At 44.7% G+C, this 13529-nt stretch overlaps 1 protein-coding gene across 7 annotated transcripts in view; it reads right to left on the bottom strand.

Annotated features, from left to right (window-relative positions):
* Positions 1-7728: 7728 nt before the first annotated feature.
* Positions 7729-13529, bottom strand: part of GRIA4 (glutamate ionotropic receptor AMPA type subunit 4) — a 386735-nt gene continuing 380934 nt past the window's right edge. For 4 of the 7 annotated variants that reach the window (XM_059418430.1, XM_059418411.1, XM_059418393.1 and 1 more), the window contains exon 17: positions 7730-10606. In XM_059418430.1, the coding sequence (XP_059274413.1) occupies positions 10442-10606 (165 nt within the window). In that variant the 3' untranslated portion in view covers positions 7730-10441. Of the gene's footprint in view, positions 10607-13529 lie in introns of all 7 variants that reach the window. The other 3 variants (XM_059418440.1, XM_059418441.1, XM_059418401.1) reach the window with 2 other exon arrangements.

Genomic DNA, 13529 nt, shown 5'->3' on the forward strand with positions numbered 1-13529 from the left:
ACAGGCAGAGACAGAGAGAGAGAGAAGCAGGCTATTGGCTGAGCAGAGAGCCTGATGTGGGGCTTGATCCCAGGACCCTGAGATCATGACCTGAGCTGAAGGCAGAGGCTTAATTCACTGAGTCACCTAGGCGCCCTGAAATTTTGAATATTTTTTTGACCACCTTAATATTCTACAATAAAGCTAACCATCAAACATAAAAAACCACGTAAAAAGGGACACATTTTTTTTCTTTAACATTGGTTCAGATGGTTTACCTGAAACTCTAGATTTTCTATGTATTTGAATTTTAGACACATTTTACAAAAATTCTGATGCTTAAAAATATTTAAAATGTTATTTACCTTGATTATTGACTTTTTGGTTCGGCCTTAAATTTCACTCTTGCAGCAAATGCCTCTTTGACCTCATTGGCCCTGGAAGAGAAGTTCAATTCCTTTAAAGAAATAACCTATTTTTCATGCTCAACCCCATTATAAACGCTTTTTGAGTGAGTGAATGGTTTAAAACGGTAATGGTTCGCTGAAACTGCCCAGTCCGGTCTAGAAGCTAACATTTGAGCTCAGGTCTTGCCCCCAGTGTAACCCAGCGCGCAGGAGACTCGGGAGGCTTCCTTCTGTGAGTCTGTCGCCTCACACAGAGCCCTCTGAGCTGCTGGTTCCCCGATGTGTGGCTCTTTCCGCACACGTGGGATCCCCCACGACGCCCGCGGCGAGTCTATCCGGCGACCCTGTGCTGACCGCCGCATCAGGTCCCGCAGGTCCAGCGCCGACGCCCACGAGCCGCCCCCGCACTGCAGGCAGCGCGGCTGGCGGGTCCCCCGGCTCCCATCGCCTCCGTCAGGTTCGGCCACGAGTCCGAGGCTCCCACTAGCCGCTGCTCCTCGGACTCCCTCCTTCGCTGGGCGCGCACAGCCGGCGGGACGAGGCGCACTTGGTCCGTCCGCGTCACAGAGGAGTGGCCAAGAGCGGCTGCCGGGAGCCGGGTCTGGGCGGCTCCGCGGTGCAGCAGCCCCGGTCTCTGGGGCTGGGGTGCGTCACCCGCCCCCCCGCAAGGTGGATGTGTTCCCTGTCCCGGAAGCTCTCGGAAGCCCTTGCTCGGGGATCTGTCCCGCGGGTAACCAGTGGTCACCTCGGTGCGGCCCCGCCGGCGGCCCCGCGGATGCCCCAACTCGTCCCCCACCCCCCGCTTTCCCGCGCGCAGGCAGGTGCTCCCGCCACCAGCCCGCGGGCCCGCGCTCACTCCCCTCTGCGGACCCCAGCCCGGTCCCGGCAGGCCGCCTTCCCTTCCGCTCCCAGCCCGCAGGGTGGGACGTCCTGAAGCCTCCCATCACCTCAAGCAAACTGGAGTCTGTCTCAGGGGATAAGTTCCTGCGGGGACAGAGGACGAGGGCTCCCGCTCCTGCTGCAGAAGCAGGGACGTCTTCCTGCCGCGGAGACAGAACCGTCTGCCGGTCTCCTCGGGGCCCTGGACTAATGATTTGTAGAGAGAGCGGCCTGGGAAGTCAGGCCGGGCATTTGGGGTGTGTCCCTGCGCCCCTGCCCCGGAGGTGGAGGTGCCGGTGGCCTCCCGCACCACTGCTCCACCCATCACGGGGGTCTCTGTCCCGGCTTCGGCTCTCGCCTCCCTCTTTCTTCTGAACACTCAGTCGAGGGTCATGAAAAAAGGCTTCGGCGTGAGTTCAGTTTCTCTCAGTCCAGTGTCCTCCACTCCTTCCCCCTGCGTCACAGCCACACCGGCTGGGCCTTTCAGAATCTGCCAATATGTGAGCTCAGGTCTTGCTCACAGTGTCAGGAGCTGGGCCGCAGCCCTCCTCCTGCTGAGGGGAGCGAACTACCCGGGTATCCCATTTCTCCTTGAAGGGACTTGTCCTTCTCTGGAATTCGGTTTACTGGAGCCACTTTCTGAGTCACACGAGAAAAGTTATGATTGCAGACACTATTTGGCTTTTGAGAAAATAACTCCCCCGCCTTCTGTTTCCCAGGCAGAAGCAGAAGCGGATGTAGTGTTGTTTACAGGGCTCCCACTGAGCTCCCGTGCTGTGATGCGCAACCCGTAAACATTCATTTTCGATTTCACAGAAAGATCACACGCTCCGTATTCTTGTCCCCATTCTACGGACGAAGCCACGGGCATCTTCCAGGGGCCCAACGGTAAGTGCAGAACAAGGATTTCCACCGCACTTTGCCTGGCTCTCCAGCTCACAACGCAGCCTCTGCACTCCCCATTTCTGTCAGTGCCCCAAGTCTGGAGAGATCAGGTGGAGACATTTCTAAAAATAATCGCGAAAACAGTGGTCTAAGTCTCCACGGAGGTGAGCACAAGATCCAGGGAAAGGAAGAGTGATCTCCAAGCTCAGGGATCAGGGTTCTGTGCCTGAGATGATTTCTACAACACTTCTTGATGGACAAGCAGGTATTAGACATAAAGAAACAGGAGAGATAAATGTGCCCATTTAGCTCCTTTCAACTTCTTATATTTATTCTCCAAATAGTGCTTCCCTAAGGTGGAAGCTAGTGCTTAGTTTCCATGTCTCCCTCGCTGCTAGATTCCAGGCAAGCGAGCACCATGACGGAGGTTTGATGTGATAGAAGCCGCCCGTGGAGCCCGTTTCCTAAGAAGGAAACAGCATGGGTGGGAGAGACCCTGGGCTCAGAGACGTACAAACAGAAGCTCCTTGCTCAGTGTCCCTGCTTCTTACATACATGTCTTCTGGAAGCCGGACATGGCTTGGGGGAAGATCAGTGATGTAATTTTGGTATCGGTCTCGCCTGCTTTGCCTTCAGCCAGATGCTCCGTCCTTCCCAGAGGTTCTGGAACTATCCAGTATCCGCTAATGAATGCACTTGCTGCTTAACTGAGTGAGAGTGGGCTCCGCTGGTTACAGCTCAGACCCCTGTCTGAGGCAGGGGCATTGGGGGAAAGGTAACAATCCGCAAACTTCAAAGGAGAAGAACATGAGACACTCAAACCTGGAGCTGTGGGCAGGAATTAGGTGTTACTGGAGTGGAAAGTGAGAGAAGGGGCGCCTAGGTGGCTCAGTGGGTTAGGCCTCTGACTTCAGGTCGAGTCATGATCCAGGGTTCTGGGATCGAGGCCCCAATTGGGCTCACTGCTCAGCAGGGGGCCTCCTCTCTCTCTCTCTCTGCCTGCCTCTCTGCCTACTTGTGATCTCTCTCTGTCAAATAAATAAATAAAATCTTTAAAAAAAAAAGTGAGAGAAGATACTAGAGATATTGACAGATGTTCTATGACACACTCTGAGTTGTTTTAATCAGGAAGGTGACAGCGTCAGATGTGTGGTTTAGGAAAATCACCCTCGCAGCTGTGTGGAGAATGGACTCAGAGAAGATACCAGGGGCACAAGAAGAAAGGGGCCTGCCGGGAGACAACTGTGGAAACAACAGTGAGAAATCATGAGTCTCCGAAATGTTGGCCCTTGTAGAGATGAAGGGTACAGGATGCAGTAGGAAGGTATTTGGCAAGAAATTTAAGATGTGTTTGGCTGGATGTGAGAAAGATGCAGAAAGGGGGTTCTAGAATGACCCCTCTGCTGTGATGTGTGAGATTAGGTAGACAGTACTGAGCCTCCCTGAGACAGGGAGTTTAAGAGGCAGCAGGGATGTAGACTAGAAGATGAGGTGTTTCAGCTGAGAAGTAAAAAAAAAAAAATGATCCACATGAGGTTGGATGGGTGGGACCGAGTGAAAAAGAGAGATTTCTGAGCGAGTGGCGTGTGCGTGGTCGTGACAGTGGTCAGATCAACCAGGTGGATTATGGGCTATATGAGACGTGCGAGCGGGAGGATACCACACTGGGCAATACCAGTTAATTTGGTTGGAGGAAATGAGGAACATAAAACAGATGGAGAAAGAGTAGAGAATTAGGGGGGAAACTAAAGAATGAAGAGATTGGTTGGTTTAGTTCGCTATTGAAATGTTCACTTACTATGGCCATGTGAGAAAGGCCTCTCTTTTCAGTGACCAGGGTATGAAAGGAAGGAGGGAAGTCAGTCATCATTTGGAGTAAGATGAACAGGTGAATGATCCTAAGATTGGCCATGTGTCTGCTGGTGTGGGTGAGTTAATTCCCACAGGCAGGGACCAATGGGAAGTCAAGAAACTGCAGGGCTGGGGCTTAAATGAAGTACCTCCACCAGTCTTGAAGTCAGTCAAGATGTTACTAGAACTTGGGTGCAGGGCAAGAATGAGCCCAATGCTGAAATCGCTGAATGTGGAGCAGTGGCCGAGAATCCAGCAGACACAACGGATAGGTGGGTGGTCCATCTGACAGCATGGTGGGGGCATACACATGAAAAAGGAGGGTTTGCACCCTTGGGGCCAGAGGTGTGACTGCCAGGATGGTCATTCCTCTCCCTTCCAAGCTGGTGGTATGTGGAGGGATGACATCGTGGCACTGGGCCATGCTCCGGGGGACAGGTTGAGGATGCTGGGAGTGAGGGCACTGGGGAGAATGGTGTCAAGGTCAGGGACAGAGGTGGACAGTGGGGAGATGAATGGGAGGAGGAGGAGAAACACAGGAGTGTACTGAAGGGCAGTGTGGGTCGAGAGAGGGACAGTATCCCTGTGTGGCTGAGACAAAGAGGCTGTGATGGAGGCCAAATGGACCAAACCTCGAGATCCTGAGCAGGTCTGAGGCCCAGGATCCACAGGCCACCTGCTCTGACTGTGGTCCTGGAAGATTCATGGAGCCACCACACTGTAATTGCGCTTAGATTTAGAGACAGAATGCCAGTGGGAACCATGGCTCTGGGAAATTTCTCAGACAGATGGAACTCCTCAATCTTAACTCTTTAGACATCTGAAAAATACCAATTTTAGGTGACTGAAGGATGAGGTCATTCTTTTTTTTTTTTTAAAGATTTTATTTGTTTGACAGAGAGAGATCACAAGCAGACAGAGAGGCAGGCAGAGAGGGAGATAGACGGAAGTAGGCCCCCCGCTGAGCAGAGAGCCCGATGCAGGACTCGATCCCAGGCCCCGAGATCATGACCCGAGCCGAAGGCAGTGGCTTAATCCACTGAGCCACCCAGGCGCCCAGGATGAGGTCATTCTTTAGGAGAAGCCAGCTATGGCCTAAGTCATTCCAAATCTCTTCTTTGTTACCAAATGTTGAGGGCATTCATGTTTATGCTGGAAAACTCACTTTCTCCTGAAACAGGAGAAACAGTTGTCTCCTGACAACTTTTTCCGAGGGTCTCCACTCAGCCCTTTATTCATTTAGCCAATCAGTTCATTCAATCATATGTTGAAACTCTGATTGCCATGACTACAGACCTATTCTGCTTGAGCAATGAGTCTCTAGAAAGTTTTCAGCTGCTGCTAGATGTTTAGGAACTTTAGAAGTGTTGATCCAATGAAAAGACATGGAGAAGAAAGTCATAATAATCTGTTTGAGCAGGCTCCCATTGTGTTCAGGATTCCAGGATTCCAAATATCCTAAGTCACCCCCTCAAGGGAGCCATGATTGAGGCATTATAATTTAATATTTATAAATTTTATTTATGTTTATATTTTAATATTTATAATTATATAACAATAATACATAGTTATAATATAAATAATATATATTTAATATCAATATAGTCATTATATAAATTTACTTGTCAATAAATTATTGATAAATATATAAATTCACTCTTATATTTAATATCAAGTTAATAAAATATATATACTATGTAATGTGATATAAATATAATACAAATAAATGTTATATAATTTAATATTCACAATATTTATAAGTATATATTTATATAGGAATTTAATTGTATGTAATAATATATAGTAATAATTTATAATATTAATAAATAAAATATTTATGTATGTGTGTATCATAGAGGTCCTCTCACACCTACCATCTTCTCCAGATCCGGAAAACATTTGAACAAGACTTCCCTCTTTGCCAAGTGGAAGGACAAGTCCCAATCTAGATTTCTGCCCATTTCTGTGGGAAGGAGACATGTTATTAGGGTTATTTCTGGCCTAGCATCAACCCAATTATGGGATTTAGAATTTTTTCCTTGACTCCCTTTAATCTGACCACAAGTACCAGCCTGCAGCTCATAAGAAACTTTGTAAGCAGGTCGTGGGAAGAGGAATTTATCAGGCATTCATTACACACCTAACAGAGGAAAACCATTTGTCAAACAGCCCTGTTCTCCTTGGTTCTTTGGGCCACCCAGGGCTGTACTTCTGGCCTTTTGCCAACTTTCTGTTTTCTTTATGTCTCCTTTGCCTTAGCTTTTATTTTCCCTCACTCCCCTGAGCACCTGCCGTTTCCTCCAAGGACAGTAAAATCAAAGTATGATCAATCAACAGGTTATTCTATTTCATGGGAAACAATTTAGTTCTCTGTTATTTTTGAGGTATAGTTTCCAAATTTCGTCTTTTGCTCTAATTGATCGACATCATTTCTTAAAGCAGCACAGTCCCCTTTCGACAAGACCACCGGTACTAGCTGTTCAGGAACTCAATATGCCTTCCATCTACCACACGGGTGTCTGGTCTGACAACTGCTAAGCACGGTAGCCTGCCACACCACCTGAAATGAAAAGCTGTTTATGAACATGCTTGGGAAGGCACACTTTTCATGCAGCCTCAAACTAAGAAGACAAAAGAATCCACACAATCCCAATCTGTCTTTTCAGAAACTCCCCCAACATCACTTTCATTTAATGCTTATTTCTATTTTTTTTTAAAGATTTTATTTATTTGATAGAGAGAAATCACAAGTAGATGGAGAGGCAGACAGAGAGAGAGAGGGGAAGAGAGAGGGGAAGCAGGCTCCCCGCTGAGCAGAGAGCCCGATGCGGGACTCGACCCCAGGACCCTGAGATCATGACCTGAGCCGAAGGCAGCGGCCCAACCCACTGAGCCACCCAGGTGCCCCTTAATGCTTATTTCTAGTTGGACTTCATCAGTGTTGCAAGTTGGGATATTCTGTTCTCTGGGAAAATTAGTAGAGCATGGTTTGCTCGTGCACACTGACATAATAGCTGAAGTTGTGTTAATGCCTTGAAAAATGTGTATTTTATACCTACCATGTGCTTTGCCCTGGGGGACTGGATGAATGAGTTGACGGTCAGCCGGTGGTGGGACCAGGGAGCCGCCCAAAGCAAGCCCGAAGCTAGCGCTGGGAAGGGTAGGGCTGGCATTTTTAATAGGTAGCTATCGACTTGAGTGTAACAAAGTGGTTCCCTTGAGGGTTCTTTATAGCTTCCAAATGCGGTCATTGTGTACATTTAACCAGCTTGATAGAGCTTCAGAAGTGGTTTTACCAGATTCAGGAAATTATGCACTCGATGGTAGTCTTGCTTGCTTGATAATTTAGTTCTTTATGGAACATTTAAATTAAATGTTCTTAATTTAAACATAAATATTTTAAAATCACATTACCTAGCTTTAAAGCATTTCTTCAGATTGTAGCCTGGAGAGGGTGTCCCATTGTACTGATTTTGGTTTTGGCAGAATTATTCCATGAGAAATAGAGAAATTTCACTATATGATACTATTACTAATATAGAAAGAAAACAACACAAAACAAAAAGAAATTAAACTATGAGAAATACAACTTTTTTAATGTTGCTTCACTTATCCACTCCAAGACTTAAATGAAAGTGCTCTTTAGAATAATAGGTAAAAACCCAGCCAGAATCCTGGTTTGGGTTATTTAATTACCTCAAGACAATTTCTTTAGCTAAGCAAATTCGGTAGGTACAATTACATGGAATAATGTCTCCTCTGATCAGAATTTAGACAGGCCATGTTGTTTTGATTCTTAGCCACAGTACTACAGTGAGATGGACAACATCATAAAATCAACCACCCTTCAACTTTTTTGAGTTGGGGCGGGGGTGTAGAGAGAGAGGGAGGAAACGTACCAAGCCTTCTCCATGCCCAGCACGGAGCCCAGTGTGGGGCTCCATCTCACAAGCCTGACATCATGACCTGGGCTGAAATCAAGAGTCGGATGCTCAACCCACTGAGCCACCCCAGCACCCCCATCCCTTGTTTTGACCTGTTTACTTAACATCCATGCTAGGGACTGTTAATGAGGAAAGATACTTTCTTCTTCCACTCAATTAAATTAATTCGATTCAATTCATTAATTCATTCGACAAATATTTATTAAGCACCTACAATATGCCAGGCACTGTGCTGGGTGCTGGGGATACAACTGTGAACGAGACAGACACAGTCCCTGCCCTCAAGGAGCTTACAGTCTAGACAGTATACAGACAAGTACACAGGCAAGTACAATGCGGGAGTGGCAAGTGCTGTGATGGGGAGAGAACATGAGAAGGGCACCTAACTTGGTCTCGGAGGCAGCGGGTGGTGGGTCATCATGGAAACCTTCCTAGGGCAGGTGCAATTCGATTTGGTACTGAAGGATGAGTCCAAGTTAGTCAGGGAAAAGAGACCGCCCTGGGAAAGAGTGAATGCAGTGTCCTGTGTGCTGCTTTGGAGGTGAGCGGGTGGGGATGGCTGGGTCAGGGGAGAGACGCCCGGGAGAGAGGAGTGGGGACCAGGTCATAGAGGGACTCATCTGCTCTACTTCAGAGCCTGGGACTTTCCTGAGGGGACCGTGCATGTGAATGTATCATCAAACCTGCGCTTTTCGTGGTGTTTCTTCCTGCGAGATCGCGGGGTAAGGAGGCGGATATCTCCAAAGTAGAAGCAAGGTGGTTGGTCCTTCACCTTCTCCAACTTTATCTTGTGTGATGTTGCAGCCTGTGCTCGCGGCCGCCCATCCAGGGGCACGCATGCCTTTGACAATCTATGGACACGCACCGCGTTGGACCCCTAAGGCTCTCCATGCCTTCTCCACCTGGGGAAATGGAACTCGTCCTTCAAGGCCACACTTCCAAAATCATCCTAACTTGTGCTTTCTGACAAGATCGCTACGTAGGGTGATGGTTAGCTGTACTCTAGTACTCATTTATTATTTCAGATGATCCAAACCTTCCTTTGAACCATGTTCATTTTATCCATACATAAACATAAGGTGGGTTTGGGAAACAAACATCGGTATAATTTTCTTCACCATTTCCAGTTGAAAAAACAAGGACAAATTCTTCTTCTTCTTCTTTTTTTTTTTTTTTTTTTTGTCTACCACGAGCTACTATCCGTGCCTTCAAGCAATTTAAACAGAACAAGAGGAATGGGGGGAGAAGCCCAAGAGACATTATTTTACGCAGCAAATACAGTCAAGTAAAATTCCAACACACGATTACAAGGTATGTTGCTGTTAACGACAATGGATCGTTCCCCAATTCAGACACGCCATCTGTGACAATTTCACCTGATCACAAGGCAAACATCCGTAAAAGAGGGTAATCTTATTATATGGAAATAATAAGAGCTAGCTACATGTTCCGATATGGCCCACACTTGACTTCTACAATCCCTCCTACATAGTCTTAATGATTTCTCAAATAATTTTTATTCACGATAGGAAACAAACTTTAAGCTCTGTAGATAGTGTAAGAAGGTTCATTGTTTTATTCTTTTTGGTGGGTACAAAAACCACAATTTTGTACACAGAATGAGATTATAAATAAGATCGATACCATGAGTGACCCGTAGTCTTCTGACTCTACATCGTGGACTGATGATTTCACGGTAACATTGTCTTCGTGTTTGTGTTTCCGGTAGTGAGACAAACGCGATCTGTGGACACTGACTCATGTGACAGAGTGGAGGTTACGGCAACAAGGAGATGACCAACAGCTTTTATATTAAAAAAAGGTCTCTAAAGTTTATTACAGTGATGGCATTTATATCAATTATTGCAATGTACTGTTCCCTAAGATGGTTAGAAAAAAGGATTGTGTTGTCCTCTACTGGATTTACATCAGTTAAAAAGCAAGCATGTTTCAGTATTTGTTTTCTCCAAAGTAAGTGTAAATACTTCCTTTAAATTTTTTCACAGGATTTACATGAGTGTGGATTACTTTCAGACCACAGGTGCGTGATGCGTTTTCTCGGCTGGAGAGTCGTCCACGGACCACGTGGGTGTTCTGGAGACACACGTTAGCGTGTTCACTGACTTCTCTAGCTAGTTTATCCCTTGCGGTGAAGACAGGCCTTTTGGAGCAAGAACTTCACAGTTGGATGCGCTAACTCGCAAGTCTGATTAGTTTTTAAGTCCACTCGAGTGAGATTTGTTGCTGTTAATATGCCCATCCCAGCTCCCCCCCTCCCGCTCCCCGAAAAAACCTAAATTGTGAGTTTTCCTGATATAAAATCTGAGTTTGGGTTTCCGAGCTGAGCTCATGCACGCGTTGCTGCTGCGGAAGTGGGAGCATCAGGACGCGGAGGCCAGAGGCCGGGTCCAGGGCACCTGCTCGGCACGCCCCGGGCTGCGCTCCCGTCGGTCACCAACACAGTTTGATTAAGGCACTCAATTATGTTTTTGGTTTTTATGGTAGGTCCGATGAAATGACAGCCAATCCTGAACTTTGTCTAATTGTAGTTCCCGTGTGTACAGCCTTGGGGCAGTCGGGCGTCAAAACACGGCCGTTCTCACCTACGCTCCCAGTGATGGATAATCTGGCTTTGTTTCTTATGGCTTCAGAAAAGGTCAGCTGGGGCATGGAAAGGAAACAGAGAGAGTGTAGACTGTTACAATGTTTCTGTTTCTTTGACAAAAGGCGACACAGCAAACACAAAGATATCAATAATTAGACATCTGCATTTTTTCCCAATATTCTTTTGGTCATGTGAAAACTGTGCATTACAGGAGAGGAAAGCTCAACTACAGCGAACAATGAATTGGGTCCAGGGTTTGCAGTCCTACCTGTTCCGGAACTAATTTTGAAATCGTCAAACTAGGTTTTGTTTCGCCAATCTGGGTGCGACAAAGCCTTCCCCTTGGGGTCCTCTACACCCTAGCACTTGTGGTCTGGCTTAAAAATCTCTTCTACATTAGACAACATTTTTAACTGAGCCTCTGACTCTTGCTAGAATATGTCTTTATGGTGGGGGCATTATCCTCAAAACTGGGATGTGTTGTCAAAACAAACTATAGACTATTCATGGCAGATCTTCCCGTCTTCGGAACACAGATCTATCCACAAACACTTTCATTCACCCACACCAGGTATAGACATGACCCAGAACAGCACAGTCAGTGACATCAAGTCCTTCCAATGCCTACCCTGGAAGCTGACTGATACTTGCAGAAGCTCTAAGCCTTTCAAAGGGAAGCACTGAAAGGGAGGATGTTTCCTCACCAACTCACTGCTGGGGGACTTCTCAGACTGAGAGGGTATGGGGTCTGGTCTCCAAAATCCTCATTAAACTCCTGTTCTCTGTCATGTTAAGTTAGTAGCAGGTAACAATATTACACAGAAGAGAAACAGGCAGTGTTATTATGTAAATCTAATTACTCCTTGTTCATTGCCTTTACATTTTTTGTAATAACTGAATTTTAATGTTAACTCAAGAGTAAAAGCAGGCAAACAAGATATTGCCTAAGTTTGTTATGGCACAGATCATTTATTTCTCTAAGTTATATCTTAATTCCCTGTGGTGAATTTAAGTCTACTTAATTCTTTAGGAATTCCATTCCTGTATTAGTTCTGCTCTGGAACTTCAGTATTAAAATAGCTGTATATTAAATAATGAAATTAGTGATGAGGGCAAATGTAAAGGTTTAGAGATCAGATACCCTGATAAAATCAGACTGCTAGTTAATGACCTGAGATAAAAACCAAGGCCATTATCATAGTTCTTCTTTAGCAAGTAGTCTAAAAAGTTCAGAAGTCAGGATACAATCTCTACAGAAACTACACATCACTAAATTAAAATGAACCAAGACCAAAGTCTGAATTTGTTACCTCAGATTCATTTTCAATATTTAACATTAAGTAAAATAGATAAATATTTTTTTAGAATTTACTGGTTTAGTTTTGTTTTCATTTTTTTTTTGAAGAAATGCAATTAATAAAAGCATTATAATTTTTGGAAGGGATTTTTTTTTAGAAGGCTCTTGCCATAAAATTTATTTTCGTTTCCTTTCTTTTCTTGATTGCCTTTGCAAAGAAAGGAAAACACCCCAAACAGGAAGCATATGCTCTTAAGAAATTTTTCCTTTTCTGTAGAAGAATGCAACTGAATAGAATAGTTAATAAATCTTTGACAGCTATTTTCCCTTTAATCTTAGCATTCTTCATTCTTATTATTTCTTATACTTATATCTCCTGTTTCTTCCAGAAAATGTCATTTCTATTCAGCTTACTGTGAACCCACTGAGGCTGCTCAGACTAAAAAACATTCTTATAAATTTACACATGGTCTGGGGTCTGTTTAGATTATTGAGGTTAAAGGCTACGACCTTGGGACGATTAAGCGGCTGTCTTCGGCTCAGGTCTTGATCCCAGGGCCCTGGGATCCAGTCCCGCATCGGGCTCCTTTCTCAGGGGGGAGCCTGCTTCTCTCTCTGCCTCTGCCTGCCTCTCTGCCTACTTGTGATCTCTGCCTGTCAAATAAATAAATAAAATCTTAAAAAAAAAAAAAAAAAAGGCTATGACCTCAGTTGTAAGTGCTCCTGTGAGGGATAATCACTTTTAGAGTAAATATTATCTATACTGAAGGTTTCAGGATATGTTTTTGGGATTTAAGGACAATATTATTTAGATTATCAAAAATTTTGTTAATTGTGGCCAACAGTCTTCTTAGGTGCAAATCATTTCATTCACCCTGAATGCCATTAAGTTTTTTTCAAAAGTCATGGGTAGGAATGCTTTGTTTTTATTTGAAATTTACTGTCTTAGAAATTTAACCCTAACTGTAGGGGCAATTTGTGATACATTGTAATGCCAGGTTCTGACTCCAAAAACATTATTACATGAAACTGTATGTACATAACTTGGGAATTTAAGTCTCTTTAGCAATTTCCCAGGTTTTGTCAATTAACTGGCATCCATGAGTGTTTGTTTCTAGAATTTCCTAATTTTCTTTTCTTTGCAACCTTATCCTTGGACCTTGCTGATGGTTGGAATGCTTTTGCTTTGCCAAAGAAAAATCAAAATGTAAAAAATAAAACAAAAACAAAAAACAAAAACCCAAAAAATAAAAACAACCCCCCAAAAACCAGAAAAAAAAACAAAAAACAAAACAAACCCAAACTAAACCAGAAAAGCCTTTTCTTAAAATTCATTCCAGAATAAAATCCAAATAATTGACTCTTAAAACTTGTCACGAGTTGTTTTTCTCAGTTTGGGATAATCTCTCCTCCACTAGTTTCCTTGATTGTTGTTTTGCTATCAGGAGACAGGCTCAAAACATTCTGATCTGAGTGAACAGAGGGTCTTGTTCTGGATTCCTTTACATAAAACTGGGAAAGAACCATGTGGGGCTTATCTATGTATAGTTACAGTCATCCACTGATTTCTAGATTATGGAAAAATGCTCAAGAGCTAGATCTTGGTAAAAGGGAACGGCTTTTGTTCTTTAAGATATTAACAAAGTGTTTCAATAGCTTTTGTAACAATAAATATCAAAAAC

The sequence above is a fragment of the Mustela nigripes genome, chromosome 1 (genome assembly GCF_022355385.1).
Source record: "Mustela nigripes isolate SB6536 chromosome 1, MUSNIG.SB6536, whole genome shotgun sequence".
In the NCBI taxonomy this organism is placed as follows: domain Eukaryota; kingdom Metazoa; phylum Chordata; class Mammalia; order Carnivora; family Mustelidae; genus Mustela; species Mustela nigripes.